Raw genomic sequence first — 19234 nt, 5'->3', positions numbered from 1 at the left:
AAGAGTAGGGGATAGAGAGCAACCTTGCTTGACTCCAATGTCACTTCTAAATCTTTCTGAAATACCTACTCTGGTTCTAATTTTGACTTTCACCTCTTCATAAAGTCTATGGACAACGGCTCTATAATGCAAAAGAATTTCAAATTCTTTAAGTCTATGGAATACATACTATTACTGTAAATAAATTTACAATATTTATAAACACTCTGTATGGTAATAATAAAAAAAGTTTGTGAGATATTTAGGGAGTAATAAATTAATTTTTAAATGCATATTCCCAAGTAAAAAGTCTTGGCAAGTGTATCCAAACCCACTCAAAATCTAATGCATGAGTGTTCATAGAGCATCTTGAATTTAAAAGCAACCTCAACGACAATTTCCACCTCCTTTCATTTCTCACAGCTTAAAATAATCACAATTCCCCACTTTCTCGTATTCCCTCATTAAATTATATATTATAAAAACTAAAGCCCGATGTTCATCGCATAACTCTCTTTCACTTTTGACCAGATGCAGAAAAAAAAGGAATAAGTTTCCACGTCAATTGACATAAAATGCAGTCTCTGTCTCGACAAAATAGCCCTTTGATGTGGCAATCCAAAACCCGTCGGTTGTCAGAGAATCCTCGGGAACTCCTTCGCAGAACCTTCGGCGTCAGTTGACAGAGATGACTTCCCGACAAATCGTACGCGCTTATGTCTGCCCCCACGTTACCTGCTGTCCGGTCAAATCCCCGTCATTCGCCGTGGAATTTCCTGTTTGCTTCTGATGCGTTCTCACGGTCCCTGAGCAGCCCATAATGCTCCCCTCAATCGCAAGCAGAAACAAACGATTCTCCGATCCAACGCGGTTTTGCTAACCTGTTTGAATGCCATGTCGGTAAAGTTGGTAAGCTTTTAGAGCCTGTTTAAACCCATGTAAGTATGATTTTTATCTTCTTCGTTCCCGCAGAATTGCATGATTTTTGAGTTTTTATGAGTACTCGTTAAGATAAAATCCTCCAATGCCAAGACTTTCGAATCCTCAGTAAGCGTAAACCCGCGTTTAGTCCCGCGTCGAAATTGCTCGGTTTGGCTCTGAAAAACCTGTGCAGATCTTCTTGCTCGCTTAATTAGATTAATCGTTCTATCTGTGCGAAAGCCCATAAAGCTAAACTCTATTAAATTAGGCGCTGAAACCCTAGAAATGATGTTCAATCCTCAATCCTGAAACCCTAGAAATGATGTTCAATCCTCAATCCTGAAACCCTTTTGTATGTCTTCACTTTTATTCATTCTGGTGATTATTTTTATTGTCTGTAATAACACCTATTCAGCTGAATCGTTGAATCATACTCTGAAACCCTTAAAGCCCTGGCCATAATATTTTGCACCGAAACGCTTTTGTATGTTATCATTCTTATTCAGTCTGTCAAATTCAGATAAATCTGACGAACTGTATGAAGAGTTGTTAACTGAATTGCGTTAATTCTAAGTCGGGAATCGTTCAAACCCTACAAATGAAGGCTGTTTTGTCCCGGAAGCCTTTTGAAAGCATTCATTCTTATTCCGTCTGGAAAGTTTAGACAAATCTGCGGATCTGTATGAAGGCTTATTGAGCCGGCGACACCCTAGCAAATGTTAGCTGTTTAGCCTCTGAAGCCCTTGCATATTTATGATAATGGCTCAAGTGAGCCTTTCCCAGTTCTCCCCAAGCTTCAATTCCTCTTCAAATATCTCCAATAACAGTTCCTACAGGTCAATTTCCAGTGGAGGTGGTGAACTGGGGGCTTGTTCAGCTGATTCGTCTCCAGTCCATCCTTCCAAAAGTCCAGATATCGCCGCCCTTGAAAAACTTAGTGAAAGCATTGAGTCTCTTCTGTCTATTGCCGATCTTGATTGCAGTGATGCCGAAATTGTGGTCCAGGACCGGGCTGTGCCCGTTCACCGGTGCATTCTAGCAGCCAGGAGCCCTTTTTTCAGGGAAAAACTCTTCCCCAGCACCCGTCCGGAGTCTCAGGCAGCGAGTGCAAAGTTACGGTATGAATTGAAAGACTGGCTGACAGAGGGAAATGTTGGGTATGAGGCCTTCAGGATATTGTTGGCGTATTTGTACAGCGGGAAGGTGAAGGCACCTCCAACAGAAGTTTGCATATGCATGGATAGTACCTGTGTGCATGACGCATGCCGGCCTGCTGTGGACTTTACGGTGGAGTTGATGTATGCAGCCCATGTCATTCAGATCCCGGAGCTTGTTTCCCTGTCGCAGGTAATTTCTAACGTTTTTCTGGGTTACATGTGACTTGTTGTGCAAGTGTTCCTCAAAGGAAAGTGTTGACATGTTTATATCATCTCATGGGGACCTTCAAAGGTCGGCTTGTTTTCTTATTTCTGTGCCCCAAAGTTTACAGGGATCTACAACCAGTTTGCAAACGTTTACTGATTTGTCTTCCTTGTTTGACTTTCTGGATGGGTTGTTTTCATTTTTGCATTGTAGTACAAAAAGACTATACATCAATCAATCTGTCTTTCAAATTATCAAATATGAAACTCAAGGGAGTAGCTAAGGTCCAGAGTGAAATTGTAAGCGCCGAGACTTTGATGATTGAAAATTCGAAAATGTGTGGTGCAGACCTCCCAAGCCAATGGTGAGAATATGGATTCCTAATAAACATTAGTTATGTTTGATCTATGAGCATTGCCAACTCAAAATCAAGCAATCTGCACTAAAACAAAACTATAGGCTGTCGACATTTACTTCAGTGCTGAAGTAAAAATTGAAAGAAATTATATTAATTTCTCTGCATATGACAAACGTATGGTCAATGGGACACTATCAAATGCATCATGTACAAAAGCCTTTGGGAAGTGCCTAAGGCAAATGCTCGAAATGCATTCAGTACAAAGACAAAAGAAAGATAGAAAGAAACAAAGTCAATGCCCACAGATGACCAAAAGGCTGTTGATGTGACTTTGCCAAATTCATCATGTACAGAAACCTTCACCTCCTGTTTAAGGACAAATATGAAGGCCAAAGTATAGAGACAAGTTCCTCCACTTTTCAGAAATACCCAGTTTTAGGAAGTCAACTTTATAATCACTCTTTTGTGATATTTTAGTGTTATCTCTAGGAATAACTCTGGAGTATATTGAAATTTTAATTTTTTATATTTATTGAGAAATATGTCTTATAGAATCTCTTTGGCTAAGCTGCCAAACTACGAGGGCTATATCTATGCCATCAAAGTCACCCAGGACTTGCACCTGGCCTTGTCCACATCCACTTGGGGGCTTTTGAACTCAGGTCTCTGTGTTAAAACTTAATAAAAGCCACTAGAAAGAATTATCCATGGCACATGGTGATTATCTAAATATACGCTTGCCCCACGGCTAATCTGGTTGTCCAGCAGTTTCGATTGTGGGGCAATCACAGGTTGCCCTCAAATTATTGTATTTAATGCAATGACTGTGGTCTGGCAGCATGCATGCGAAATAGCTATTACCAATAGAATTGCCGGTGTTAGTTTCAGGGCCCATAATTAGTGAATGGTTGCCACTAACTTATCTTTAAATCCTTACTTTGGTTGCTAATCATAAATATTTCTATTGAAAATGTTGAAAAAGAGAATAAAAACTTAAAAAAGTATATATGCTGGGATAGGAAGGAGAAACTCCTGTTACCTGAAAGAAAGATGGGAAAATGGAATAGTACAATAAAGCACTAATAGGAGTGCATCTAATGGATACTTGTAAAATGGTTGTGATTCTGTTTAGAGAATTTGAGCTTGATCAGTACCACTAGGATAAATAGAGGAGCTTATGCAGTTCAGGATATCTAGTAAGTCATGCTACAAAATCAGCACCTAGAAAAGTAAAGGACATATGTTTGATCCCAAATCTCACCTGCTCAAAACTAAAGGCAATAATACCCTGTATGAGAAGACAGCTTGCAAAATATGCAATATACAGTAAGAAGAAGAAGACAAACATCATTCCTTAGAGTGTCCAGCTGTCACAACTTCTAGAATCGAAAATATATCCAGGAGATTCTGCTGAAAATAAGAAACTTAAAATATCTCTAGCAGAATAATATGAAAAAAATTGAAATAGTACAATAAAGCACTAATAGGGGTGCATCCAATGGATACTTGTAAAATGGTTGTAATTCTGTTTAAGAATTTTTGCTTGACCAGTACCACTGGGATAAATAGAGGATCTTAAGCAGTTCTGGTCCCTGGATATCTGCTAAGCCATTCTACAACATGGGCACCTAGGAAAATGCAGGACATATGCTTGATCCCAAATCTCACCAGCTCAAAATTAAAAGCAATAGTACCCTGCGTGAGAAGACAGCTTGCAAAATATGCAATATATGGTAAGAAGATGAAGACAAATTTCATTCCTTAGAGTGTCCAGTTGTCACAACTTCAAGATTTGAAAATATATCCCAGGCAATTGTGCTGAAAATAAGAAACTTAAAATATCTTTAGCATATTAATATGAAAACATTGGTTAAGGAGGAAGTGAAAATTGAACCCTTATTCGAACCTGCAAGTTTTTCTATTGAACAAATTGCAGAAGTCTTGAATGGTATAGAAGTTTTCATTTTGTTTATGATGATCTCAATTTTCGTTAAATGATAAATAAAGGATATGCTTAGTTGATAAACCAGTTAGGAGTGGATCTGTAATTGTGAGTATGTTTCAAGATAATAAAGTTTTGTTGGAATTTTAAATTTTCAAGCCATTTCCATTATGTGTACCTGCATTTCCATTATGTGTACCTGAACTCACTTTTCGCTGCCCCTTCCTTATTTTGGTAAGCATAGTCATATTCCAAGGAGTTGGAAGCATTAGACTACATCAATACATGGCATCTAGATATTTGATACTGGATAATATTTTATCAGTCTAGAAGATGACATTTGATGAATATGACGTACTTACAATCTTTGGTTCTATACTTGAAATGAGTGGAGATTATATAATGTGAACAACAGAATATTTGTTACAAAATATGATTATAGAAATTGAAAGAAGTGCACCAGAAAATTTAGGCCCTGATTTTTTATGCAGTATTTGATTCATTTGTCAATGTACCTTATTGTATTGATGAATGAGCTTATATGCCAATTCCAGTACCCTATTCCTTTAAAAATATCTGGCTACATTAAGAAATGGCTCCCAGTATTGATGTTTTGGGTAGCGTCAGGAGTATTCTTATGTGTGGGGCAAGTGGGCTAAGTGATGGCCCTTTGCACCCACAGAACCTTGGTATTTTGAGGACCCATGACATTTTGATAACCCATGGTATAGACCCATGGTATTGCAGACCTCTGGAAAAGTATAAGTACAAGGGTGAATGATTCATTCTTGTGGTCAGCATCTAGATATTTGATACTGGATAATATTTTATCAGTCTAGAAGATGACATTTGATGAATATGACGTACTTACAATCTTTGGTTCTATACTTGAAATGAGTGGAGATTATATAATGTGAACACAGAATATTTGTTACAAAATATGATTATAGAAATTGAAAGAAGTGCACCAGAAAATTTAAGCCCTGATTTTTTATGCAGTATTTGATTCATTTGTCAATGTACCTTATTGTATTGATGAATGAGCTTATATGCCAATTACAGTACCCTATTCCTTTAAAAATATCTGGCTACATTAAGAAATGGCTCCCAGTGTTGATGTTTTGGGTAGCGTCAGGAGTATTCTTATGTGTGGGGCAAGTGGGCTAAGTGATGGCCCTTTGCACCCACAGAACCTTGGTATTTTGAGGACCCATGACATTTTGATAACCATGGTATAGACCCATGGTATTGCAGACCTCTGGAAAAGTATAAGTACAAGGGTGAATGATTCATTCTTGTGGTCAGCAAGAGAGCATCTTGTGGTTGAGAGGGCCTGTGGAGGGCTGAGAGGCTCAAGAGGGCTTGAGGAAGGCTGAATAGGCCTTGTTGAATTTTCTACAAAGATGAATAGTAGAAACCAATTTTCTGATCTGATAATTACTTCTTAATGATCTTTAACAATTTTATCTTTGGCCACTAATATCAATGAGTAATTATACACAGAAAATCTCAACAGTAATGTAGTGAAAACAGTAGGATCATAAAGAGACAGCCATGCACAATAGGGACAAGATTTTTTCTCTGGGAAATCCAACTTGGGAGAAAACCCAACAACTTTTCTTCTAGGAGAAATCATTCTTCAGCAAGATTTGTAAATCCAAAATTTGTCTAGAAATCTGTGCCAAAAACTGTCCAAGATATCAGTCAAACCTGGTCAAATACCAGATAGTCAATGCTGGTCAAACAATCTAAAAGTGCAAATGTCAATGTTGGCAATTGTCAAAATTTCGGTTTGTGTTCAGGTTTGGACTTGTGGTCAAAGGCCTGCGGTCAACTTTGGCCCGTGGTCAAAGATCTACAGTGAAGGTCCGTACTTTTCTGCAGTCAAACTTGCCCCTTTTCCCATGGTCAAACTCGGTCAAACGCAGCTAGATTTTCAGTCAAACAAAGCAGGCCAAAACTCGATCAAACGGCAGCTTCTATAACTTGGTGAAACTTCAGATCTTCCTCTTGACTTCACATGTTTGGATAAGAATAAAAGAGAGAATGTGTTGATTCGAATTGGTCAAAATGAGGAAGTCAACTTGTGTATTTATACTTATCAAATGGGTAACTTTTGCCCTAGGGTCACACCCTTTTATGGTGGGACCGACTTGATTGAGCCTATATGAAACCCAAAAAATTAGAATTTTAAGTTTTCATTTTCATAATTTTCCGTAGCCGATTTGGGAGGCTTTTTGGCATGCGGGAATACCTCTTGATGCTACAAAAAGATCAACACTCCCTCTTAGCAAGGGAGCCTTGGCTGCAACAGATTTTCCTTTAATTGAAATTTCTCCTTGCTTAAGAAAAGTTCATGAGCTTGCCATGTTAATGCATGTCTATAAGATAACTCCATCCTAGAGTGGGCAATGTAAGTATCTAGGGTTTTTGGCCAAAGTCCTTTATGGTTCCTTAGGCAAATGTATCAACCTCTTATGGTCAAAGTCCTTTTTGACATAGCCAAGTTCTTTTGGCAGCCAAGACGTTGTAGCTTCTCAAGAGAAATTTTGCTCTGGGATCATTCACCCTTAGCCAAAGTCCTTTACGGCTTCTCAGGTAAATTACATCTATCTCCTTTGGTCAAAGTCCTTTATGACCTAGCCAAGTCCTTTTGGCTTCTCAGGAGAAGATCTATTCAATCATATAATTTCCTTGGGTCATTCACCTCTGATCAAAGTCCTTTATGACCTAGCCAAGTCTTTCTGGCTTCTCAGGTGAGTGTATTCTATAATGGCCCTTGTAATTGCATTGGGCCATTCACCTTTTTGGTCAAAGTCCTTTATGACCTAGCCAAGTCCTTCTGGCTTCAAAAGTGAATGTATCCATCTCCCCGGGCTAAAGTCCTTTATGACCTAGCCAAAGTCCTTTGTGGCTTCAGGAGATAGTCTGCTTAGTCTTGCAAAGACCTCATCATTCCCTTTCAATGAGGGAGACATTCAACATCATACTAAGCTCGTGTTTGAAGCACGTCCACAATTTGCTTATTTGTGGATATGTACTGGAGCTCTACTGCCCCTATTTGCATCACTTCTCGGATGAAGTAACCTGACCATGTCCTTTTGGCTTCTGAAGCCACACTGTTTCATGACTTGCGATACTCGCCGCAATATACTCTGCCTCTACCTGAATATGTATATTCTTGTAGCCTTACTTCACCTCTTGAGACATATCTCAAATCACATCCAACTATACAACACAAATATCACATGCTTTGCTGCCATCCACTGTACATGCCTCGACTCAAACATAAATTGGTTTAGGGTGCTCACTGCAAAGCAAATATCTCACATCAAGGATCTAATCAACAACCCGTACATCGTGAGATTCACCAAATTTGAACCTCCAATCCCAAGAAATAGTGTATCTGGTTAGAATCCTTCATTTCAATCTCCGAGGTGGCCGACTTCTTTTGACACAGAAGCAAGTCTTCCTGTGGTAGTCTTGGCTACTCCCTTTGTCACAGAAGCAAACCCTCTTGTCACTATTGCTCTCTCTGTCACGTAAGCAAGTCCTTCTCCCACTGCTGCTCCCTCTGTTACATAAGCAAGTTCTTCTGCCACTGCTGTTCCCTCTGTTATGTAAGCAAGTCCTTTTGCTGTTGCTGCTCCATTTGTCATGTAAGCAAGTCCTTCTGTTGTTTGACATGGTCTCCTTAAAGATGACATACTGCTCCGAGAGACCTTCTGCCTTTGAGCATCTTGACAATGTCAACCCATGACATCCTCTAGGAAAGCTGCTTCTTCCACTGCCTAAAGTCTGCTCACTCAAAACTGGAAGTTGTTCCTGTCATCTGGCACAATCATGGATGTCTAACAATCTGTACAATTTCTTCCTTACGAACACGAATTACTCTGCTGAGTCTGTGTTCAAGTCCTTAGGTCATACAAGAACCTATCCATCAAAGACTGGAGCAAAAAATATCCTTTTACTCCCTCTTGTTGGGAGAACCTTCTTGCCACAAGCTTTGCTTCGTTCTTCCTAATGCTTCCATCTACTGCGAAAATCATTGCCTTGGTAGCCTTCAAGATGTACATGCAAACCTCATTTAGGAGGCCATGGAAGAAATAATTATAACTAAGCAAAAAGTACAAAGACAAGAGGCTCGCCAAGGAAAAATATCAGTAATCAAGGGAGAAAGATATGAAGTACTTATCTCTTGATTAAAGAAATTGCTAAGTGTTGTAGAGATTTGTCAACTCCCTCTTGATCCTTTCCTCCTTAATGAAGTTCATATGTAATCTCATCAAGCCAGGATTCCATTGTTTCTTCATTCTGTGGATTAGGCTTCACAAGCCATTCATCAAGCTATTTAGCCACACCAAGGGCTCAACAACAACCAAGTCATTCCACATGCTATCAAGCAGATAACCAAGTATGCATCACACAAATTCCACTTGCATCCAACAATCCAAGTTTTTCACTAGGGTTTCATCCCACAAACCCTAGGACCTTGTCATCCAAGATTTCATTACAACTCATAACCTCCAAGTCTTCTCTAGGGTGTGTAAATCCGAAGTCCTCCAACTCTTGTACCAGGTTGTCCTTTGCCTCCAATGTTTACACAAAGATCAACTCCTTTTGATCACTATCAACTTGCTGCTCACAAGTAGGCCCCATACTTCACTTTTCAGCCCTTCTTTTCTTGCTGTCCAGCACAACCACCTTCTACTAGCTTTACCATGGGTTTGAGAGTATGCTTCACAAAAATCAACAAATGGTAATGCTCATTGAAGGATAATAAGGGAGCAGAGTTCGTAGAAAATTGAGATACAACATTCTTTTCAAGAACATCAGAGGGCTTGTGCAAAAAAGAGGATGATTCTGATATCCATGTTGCTCAGACTGCACATGCTTAATTAACAAAGAGTTCCCACTAAGACTTGGTTAATATGTTTGATGAGTAAGGATGCCAATTTTGACCTCTGTAACTTGGGGTTGATTGGCTTTCAGTTTACTTGAGCTTAACATGTTCAATGAAAAAGACTTCAAACCTTCATCTGCTGAAGCTATATCTAATTGACTTATATTTTCTTCAAGCTTATTATGATCAGTTGAACATGAGTTCCCTGCTCAGATACTTGTCATTAGAGAATAACTTCATTTGATTCTCATAGTGTTTTGAGCTTAATATGTAGAGGGCTTTCGAACTGTTGTGATCTTGAGGCCTTTTGGCCTACCTGAGCACACTTCTCGACCTTCTTTTAGGGCTGCGGCCTAGACACAGATTTTACTTGTAACTTTTTCCACCTCAAAACTTTGGTTAGTCCTTCAAAACTTTTCATAGAGTTTGGTTAGTTCTCTTTTTCCCTGTTATCATTCCTCAAGAACTTGTTTTCTCACAGCTGACTTTATGGCTGCTCTTTTACCAAGCTCTGACACCATGTTGAATTTTCTACAAAGATGAACAGTGGAAACCAATTTTCTACATCTGATAATTACTTGCTAATGATCTTTAACAATTTTATCTTTAGCCACTGATATCATTGAGCAATTATACACAGAAAATCTCAACAATAATGTAGTGAAAACAGTAAGATCATAGAGAGACAACCATTCACAATAGACACAACAAATTTTCCCTGGGAAACCCAAACTTTGGAGAGAACCCAGTAACTTTTCTTGTAGGAGAAATTATTCTTCAGCAAGGTTTACAGTTCCAAAAATTGTATAGAAATCTGTGCCAAAAACCAAGTGCAAGATGCCAGTCAAACTTGGTCAAATACCAACCAGTCAACGTTGGTCAAACCAGCTAAAAGTGCATAAGTCAATGTTGGGCAACTGTCAAAATTTTGGTTTGTGGTCAGGTTTGGACTCGTGGTCAAAAGCCTTTGGTTAACTTTGGCCCACGGTCAAAGTTTGAAATTTTCTGCGGTCAAACTTGCCCCTTTCCTGTGGTCAAACTTGACTAGATTCTCAATCAAATGGAACCATATTATTGGTCAAACAGAGCAGGTCAAAACTCGGTCAAATGGAAACTTCTATAACTTGGTCAAACTTCAGATCTTTCTCTTGACTTTGCACATGTGGATAAGGATAAAAAAGAGAATGTGTTGATCTGGATTGGTCAAAATGAGGAAGTCAACTTGTGTATTTATACTTGTTAAATGGGTGACTTTTGCCCAAGGGTCACACCCTTTCATGGTGGGGCCGACTTCACCAATTTGAGCCTGCATGAAACCCAAAAAATTAGAATATTAAATTTTCATTTCCATAATTTTCCTTGGCTGATTTGGGAGGCTTTTTGGCATGTGGGAATACCTCCTGATGCTACAAAAAAATCAACAGGCCTTAGACCTATGGAGGTTTGAGAGGGCCTGAGGATGGCAAGTAGGCCTTAGCACTATGGAGGGTCGAGAGGGTTGAGAGTGCCCGTTGTTAGCAAAGAGGGCGGAGATGGCTTATTGACAACAAAGAGGGCAGAGAGGGCCTATTGTTGGCAAGAGAGCATAGAGATGTGCAGGGGCACAAGACATTGAGAGAGAGATTCTCTCAACGAGACATTGAGAGAAAGATTCTCTTAAGTAAGCAAGAAATTCGCATGAGTAATATTGCAAGTTTGTTGTGAGTGAGATACTCAGTTGTGTTGGGTTTGAGGAAGGAGCACAAAGCAGCAAAGGAGATCCACATCAACTAGATCTAGGATGGATCTAGGGCTTGATCAGTTGGATCAAATGCAAGGTAATTGTTGTATTTATAATTTGAATTTCCTCGAGGGCCATTATTCCAATAAGGGAGCTCAAGTAGGTTCTGAGAAGAATTTAATGAAGAACTATTGATTGGGCAAAACTTGTGTGTAATATGTTATTGTGCATGATCTAATTGTTGGTTTTATAAGTTTTGTTGTGCAAAATTCGTTTTTGGTTAGGCACATCATTGTGTTTAAGTTATTTAGTTATTTTGAGACTATTACTTGATTTGTTGTGTGTGCACTGTGTATCGATTCTAGTGCCCAAAAATCTAACATGGTATTAGAGCATGGTCTCTGAGAAAGGTAGTTGGATTTGAGATTTGCACAAGTGACAACTCTAAGAGGGAGCTGTAGGAATTGTTGCAGGTAGCAACAATGTTTTGAAGAACCATGCTAAGAGAGTTGGCTAAGCATGGCAAACTGCTTGTATGGGCCATGAAGGCTAGGATCAATAGGTCTAGTGAGACATGGAGCAATTGTTCACATGAGGAGTTGTGGAGAGTTGCAGTCTGGTGCGTAGACAAAGGTCTTGTGAAATTCGTTGTGCATAAACAATGGATGAGAAATTCGTTCATTAGATGTGATAGGATCTTGAAAGGGGATCAACGTAATAGAATGAGAATTTCATAATGATCCAGGTGTCAAGGTCTTGTGAAGAGATTTGATCTTGGAGGGGTCGAGTAAGAGGTAAAGGCTAGATCTATTCCTATGATAGGAGAGAGGTTGAGAAGGCATGATCGAGATGGTCAGAGGGCTAAGATAGCCATTGGAGATCCAAGTGAAAAATTTGGAGTGAAGGTCAAGCAGAGACCTCGAGGGTCGAGAAGGCCTGTGATTTGGAGTTAGAGGGAGTTAGGTTTCATAGGGAGTGAGCAAGCTAAGGAGGGAGTTGGTCTTCAAAGGGATTCAATAGGGTCAAAAGGAGTCAAACAACTTAGAGGAAGACAACCTTTAGGTTCAGGAAGTCATGGTACAAGATGGCCATGCAGGATGCTCAAGAGTGGGAGGCTTCTAGGAGCAAGGTGTTTTTGAATAAGGGTTCTTGTCATAAAGCAATAATAGCTTTTGTGTCATATGGAGTAGTTGTGGTAGCGGATCAAGGGTGAAAATGTTGTACAAGTTTGAAGGCAAAGCCAATTCTAGGTGGTGTTGAGAGAATATATCCCTCGCATAGAGACAATGTTGATGTTTTCGGTAGCATCTTGAGTATTCTCATTTGTGGGGAAAGTGGGCTAACTGATGGGATTTGCACCCATAGATCCATGGTATTCTGATAACCCATGGTATATACCAATGTTGCAGGAACTGTCCCACCCTCTGATTTAGGAGGCAGATTTGTGTCCTGAACGGATCCACGGGGGAATCTTAGGAGGGATCGTGGTTCCAAAAATCGCTTCTGCCTGAAATTCGTGGTTCGTGGACTTTAGGAACTGTGACGGTTCCACAAACCTGAATTGTGGTTTCGGCACGGTTCTGTAGGAGCCCGAATCATAGTTTTTCCACTGTTTCAAAAATTGGAACTGTGACGGTTCCACAAACCCGAATTGTGGTTTCAACATGGATCTGTAGGGGCCCGAATCATAGTTTCGCCACTGTTTCGAAAATTGTCTGCACGGTTCCATGAACATTTTTATTTTGGGGTACTATGTGATGAACCATGCTTCCCAGACATTCCCAAGGTGCTCCCCTTGATGTTCCTTAGACACTTCATAGTTGCTCTCTCATGCTAATATTATCTTTCATTTCCATCCTTTTACTTGAATTTTTAACATTACCATGAAATGACTCAGGATGTTTGAGAGTGGTTCCAACCTCATCGAACTTCATATGGAGAAAATAGAATTTCATATCCCATTCAAAATTTAGCAGACTTGACAGTTTTCAGGATTTCAGGATCAATGGGATTCTAGCATTTCATTAGATTATATGATGTATGAGAGTATGTGATTGGCATTTAATCAAGAGCACCAAACCCTATATGTACCCCAGTGTTGGTGGTGTTGATTGTTGAACTTCTTTGTCATGGCCTTAGCAAAAATGTACCCTTCACTCAAGTCAAAATCATTGATCAGGCATATTAAGCTTTTTCTACCATATTATAAGCTTGGATTAGGCAGTTTGATGAAAATTGGGCAATGTTGACTATTATCCCTAGAGAATCGAAGTAGAGGCAAAGGCTAGACAAGAGGAGGGGAAACTAGATTTTGGATGGTTGATGCTCGATCAATTAATCATTGATGTACTATGCATGCCAGTTCTATCTTGATTCTTGATTCGTGTACAATATGCATGCTTTGATATATTTTGCAACTAGTTTGGCACTCTAGATGTCTTTTTGAATATAAATGCAATTATATATAATATATTTATATATATAATAGATGTTTCCGAGACACTTTGCTTCCGAGCATTTTTGGAAAATGACGCTTGTGATGCTTTGCTTCCAAAAAATGTCCCCGCTTCGTGCAACCTTGATATAGACCCATGGTATTGCACCCTTTGGAAAAGTGCAAGTACAAGGGTGAGTGATTCATTCTTGTGGTCAGCAAGAGAGCATCTTGTGGCCGAGAGGGCCCGAGGAAGGCCGAGTAAGCCTCAGACCTGTGTAGGCACGAGAGGGCTTGTGGAAGGTGGTTGGCAAGAGAGCATCTTGTGGTCGAGAGGGTATATGGTAGGCCTCCTTAGACCTATGGAGGGCCTATGGAGAGCCAAGAGGGCCTGTTGTTAGCAACGAAAGTTGAGGGGGCCCATTGTTGGCAAAGAGGGTTGAGAGGGCCTGTTGTTGGCTAGAGAGCACAAAGACATGCAGTGGCACGAGATATTGAGAGAGAGATTCTTTCAATGAGACATTGAGAGAGAGATTCTCTCAAGTAAGCAAGAGATCTGCATGAGTAATATTGCAGGTTTGCTGTGAGTGAGATACTTAGTTGTGTTGGGTCTGAGGAAAGAGCACGGAGCAGCAAAGGAGATCCAGATCAGCCAGATCGAGGATAGATCTAGGGCTTGATCTACTGGATCAGATTCAGGGTAATTGTTGTATATGTAATTTCCTTGAGGGCCATTATCCTAGTAAGGGAGCCCAAGTAGGTTTTGAGAAGAATTTAATGAAGAACTGTTGATTGGGAAAAAAACTGTGTGTAATATGTTACTATGCATGATCTAATTGCTGGTTTTACAAGTTCCACTGTGCAAAATTTGTTTTTGGTTAGGCACATCAGTGTGTTTCAGTTAATTAGTTAATCTGAGACTGTTACTAGATCCGGTGTGTGTGCTCACTGAGTCTAGTGCCCAAAATCTAACACCCAGATAGTAGTTGCAGTTTCTGAATTTCTATCACCAGAATTTATTATTCGATTCCATTAAAAAGGGGCCAATAATGCCTGCATCTGAGAAGGATTTCATGTTGTACGACTTCAAAGCTTGCTTGGATATAATTTTTGCAATAAACAAGTAGATTGTGGGTAGGCTGGTAGACACTAATGATTACTCCTGGTTTACATCATAATAGTTTTGATTCCTTCAGTCCAGTTGAAGTTTTAAATAATTTAAGAATCAATATAGAGGAAGATATGAACTCAAATAAAGCTCTGATGAACTTATATAAGACATAAATCTGTTTTTCAAATGGCACTACATTATATAGAAACTGAATCAGAAAAATATGGAATGGGCAACTAAAATTTGATTTAATTTGATATTACTGAAGAGTCAGATCTTTGCTAATAGAGCTTATATTAAGTGGTTGATAAATATCTTGTTGGGTTAAATATTTCTGTTTTATTGCTTATCAGTGATACTTCATGGGTTTTTTTTTTTTATTATTATTAGTTTTAATGCCACTCATGGCTTATCTGGCACAACACGTTTCCACTCAATGTAACTTGATGCAATTTTTATCGTTTTTATGTCCTTAGAATGATTCACAGACAACTTTGTTTGTCTATCTTCTGCTGTTCCTGTAGAGGCTTTCTATGATGACATTTATCTGAGAGGTAGGATAGTTCTACTTATAAGGAGCCGAACGTGTTGAACATAAATTGTTATTTAGAATGAATACACAAACTGCCATAGGTAGACATCTCATCATCCGTGTAATCAAATTGGGTGGATGGCATGCCAGTGATTGATGATCAGAGCTGGAAATCTTTCAAATTTAATGTCTCCCTCTGCATGTCGTGCAGCAGTAAGGTCATCATTTCACAAGGATTTTGCAATTGATGTGTTTTCTCTTGGGGCAGATAATTTCAATTACTTCTTTTGTTTGCCTGAAAAACACAACATCTTACCAATCAATTTTTTCTTGTTCTTCAATGGTCCATTGTTTTTTGGACACTGCTTTTTGAATGCTTTGAATCTTTTTCTGTGCAGAAAAGGGTTCACTAATTTTTCAGTTCTGCCAACATTAATTTGAGATATGATATGCCAATATTCTTCTTGTTTTTTAATTTAATTTTATTTTAAAATGGAAAATTCGCTTCCCTGATTCTATTCCCTATTAATAATGTTTAACATTTTCTTCTTCACTGGCTTAGGTAATCTGAGGAGGACACTGTCATAGTTTCTTTCTCATTTCCTACGTTTGGTTTTTCAAGTTCATTCTCTCTATGTCTTTGTGCCACTTTACAAAAGAAGGGTGCATTTAAACTTAAGTTTCATGTGTTGTATCTGAGCTGTATCCCGTGGAGAACTAATCTGAAATTGGATAAAGGGGAATTCTGATCTGTATAACTGAAAATAATTTTGGTTTATTGTTACAGATGATTTTTAACACATAAACGCATCTCTTTGTCCAGTTCTTTATCTTTTCCCTGGAATATAGTCTGGTGTTTTCTCAGTGCAAGGAACTTATTTTATATCTTGTAGGCTTGTAGCTAGGATGCTCTGACATTGATCTTATTGGATGCAGCGACGTCTTCTAAACTTTGTCGAAAGGGCTCAAGTAGAGGATGTGATATCTATTCTTATAGCAGCAAATGTATGTGAGACTGGCAATGATCAGTTATTGACTCGTTGTATTCAACGAGTGGGGAGATCTGATCTTGACAATGTAGCGCTTGAGAAGGAACTCCCACAGGAAGTTGTAAAAAGAGTCAAAGAATTCCGATCAAGTTTGGGAGTAGCAACATTCCCAAGTTCTTCACAGCAAAAGAATATACAGAGAATTCAGAGAGCACTTGACTCTGATGATGTTGAATTGGTTAAATTGCTATTGCAAGAAGGTGAGGGCAAGATAACATTGGATGATGCATATGCCTTGCACTATGCTGCGGCATACTGTGATCCAAAGATCACATCAGAGCTGTTGGATCTTGGATGTGCAGATGTTAATCTCAAAAACCCAAGAGGATACACTGTTCTTCACATAGCAGCAATGCGCAGGGAACCTGCAACAATTGTGGCACTCTTGACAAAAGGAGCTAACCCTTCTGAGTTGACTTTTGATGAGCGAACAGCACTTCAGATCGCTAAGAGGCTAACAAGAGCTATAGATTACTGTCGAACCACAGATGAAGGCAAGGAATCTCCCAAGGACAGACTATGCATTGAGATACTGGAGCGGGCAGAAAGTAGGAATCCACTAAGGGCTGAGGTGCCCTTTTCTCTTGCTTTTGCAGGTGAGGATATGCGGACAAAATTGCTCGATCTTGAAAACAGAGGTGAGATACTAAACTTAATAACCTAGTGTATTCATGGCAATGATATATTTCATCAAGAGCATATTGGCTGTCTATTGGACTATTGTTTACTTATGCTGTTATAAATAATTACATTCATATGCAAATGGTGGGCTGTTATATATTTGATTCTCAGGTTTACTATTGCATTTCTTTTGTCAGGCTAGCCACATTATCTAACATGGTTAGCGAATTTCCAAAACAACTTTGATGAGTGTTTTTCCAAAATGTTGTTAGAGTTCAATGCTTGAGTTTAAAAGTCACTTTGAGTTGGGTGGCACAGTTTTGCCATATTCCTGTGTAAGGACTAATGATAATATGAAAGATACTCCAGTGACACATACATTGTTCCCTGCAAAGATATTGAATATGACCATAGTTTTAAGAACCGGTGACCGGACTGGTCCACCTAATAAACCGGGTTTCAAACTGGAACTGGTCAAACTGGGACTGGTCAGGTCTAAATGAACCGGTTTTTAAAAAAATACATTAAATAATTAATTTTTAATGAAAAAAACTATTTTTAATATTTAAAACCATGATTCCAAACCAATAGACACAAAATATGCAAATTTTGCTCATATATATACCATGTAAAGGTGAATATATCAAAATGGCACCGAGTGCAATACATATCAGCGACAAAATATATAATCAATGAGGCTCTAAATGGCCTCTAGAGTACAAAAACAAAGCCTACAAACTATGGGGCCATTGGCCTACTACAAGTCTACATATATGATAATAGTGATTAGCATTATCACTTGAAACTTCTCATGAGTCATCATGATCAAACTCAGTCTCAGTTGGTTCAGTGTCGACTCCCAAACTTTGCAACTGCTTGAGTCACAAACTTCTCTATTAGTTCAGTGACTTGAGTCTCAAACTTCTGAAGGTATTCTGCTCTAATATGCCCCATTACTTCATTTAGTGCTCCACATGGCTTTACATGGCCTCCTATACCAGCCAAGCGTTGCTTGAACCAGTTAATACCCCCTCCTTCAATAGATTTTTGGCAATATTTGTAGATCATTTTGCTATCAATCATATCACAATGAGCCCATGGAGTATCCTTGGCTTTTGGAGGCATGATGACTACTACTTAGCTCAAATTCTCTACTGTTCCACTACTCCAGCAAAAACTCAACACTCTCCAAGCTCCCAATCAAGCTTACAAAAACTCCAAATGAGGCGTGTGAGGCAAATGAGGGGGGTGAGCTCCTTTTAGAGGCTTGTAGAGGGCGTTTTTGGAAGGAAACAACCCTTAATTTCCCTCCAAAACACCCTAGAAGCTTCCTAAATTGCGTTGCGTGGGTCCTTCACTGCCTTGGCAACTAACCAACCGGTTTAGGACGGAATTGTCTGGTTTGACCATAAACTGGCCGGTTTGCACCGATTTTTGTGGTTTCTGGGCGAAGTGAGGGGTCGAACCTGATTTTTCTACCAGTGTTATGAAACCAGCTCACAAAAAGATAGAAAAGATAGTTGAACGCCTTAGAATTCAGCTTCTTCGAGAGGGCAACCTCCTTTACATTACTCAAAAGAACACATCTTGGATGATTCAAATGACAAAACCTCCTTTCTATATATAGGAGTCTAAGGGGTGACAATATAACTAAGCCGACCTAACAATAATAATATAAAGGCACAAAAATAACAATAGAGGGATTCTATGGGGCACAGTAATAACAATATGGGGACAATAGGGGCACAACAATATTAATAAGGGATACAACTACAATATTAATGGGAGCATCACTAGTATTATTGGGACCTAATATGCCCATATCCTTCAAAAAAGTGTTGTCCTCAACGCTTGAGTAGTTTTGGATGCTTCTGTATAAAATTCTCATCCTCCCATGTGGAATCTTCAGCGGATAAGTTCTTCCACTTGATGAGATACTCTGAAATGGATCGATTTCGTAGTTGTCGAGTTCTTGTTTCTATGACTGCTTCCGGTTCTAATATAATTTTTCCTTCCTCGTCAAGTTCTGGCAATATTGTTTGAACTGGGAGTTTGTCGCCTATAACCTTCTTTAAACATGAAACATGGAAAACTGGGTGCACTCGAGAAGCTACAGGAAGCTCCAATTTGTATGCCATAGTACCAATCCTTTTCAACATTTTGTATGGACCATAATACTTTGGTGACAATTTGTTATCCTTCTTAGCTTGCTTGGATGATTCAAATGACAAAACCTCCTTTTTATATATAGGAGTCTGAGGGTTCACAATATAACCAAGCCGACCTAACAATAATAATATAA

General features: G+C 39.1%; 1 protein-coding gene across 1 annotated transcript in view; it reads left to right on the top strand.

Annotated features, from left to right (window-relative positions):
* Positions 1 to 642: 642 nt before the first annotated feature.
* LOC149225590 (BTB/POZ domain and ankyrin repeat-containing protein NPR1-like) overlaps positions 643 to 19234 on the top strand; it is a 29532-nt gene continuing 10940 nt past the window's right edge. Inside the window, exons 1-2 of the mRNA XM_089377177.1 lie at positions 643 to 2247; positions 16199 to 16949. Of these exons, the coding sequence (XP_089233303.1) occupies positions 1654 to 2247; positions 16199 to 16949 (1345 nt within the window). The 5' untranslated portion in view covers positions 643 to 1653. The remainder of the gene's footprint in view (positions 2248 to 16198; positions 16950 to 19234) is intronic.

This window comes from Pinus tabuliformis, chromosome J (genome assembly GCF_031772625.1).
Source record: "Pinus tabuliformis cultivar Carrire ecotype Pingquan chromosome J, CPIR1, whole genome shotgun sequence".
NCBI lineage: Eukaryota > Viridiplantae > Streptophyta > Pinopsida > Pinales > Pinaceae > Pinus > Pinus tabuliformis.
This window is presented reverse-complemented; position numbering and strand designations above follow the sequence as displayed.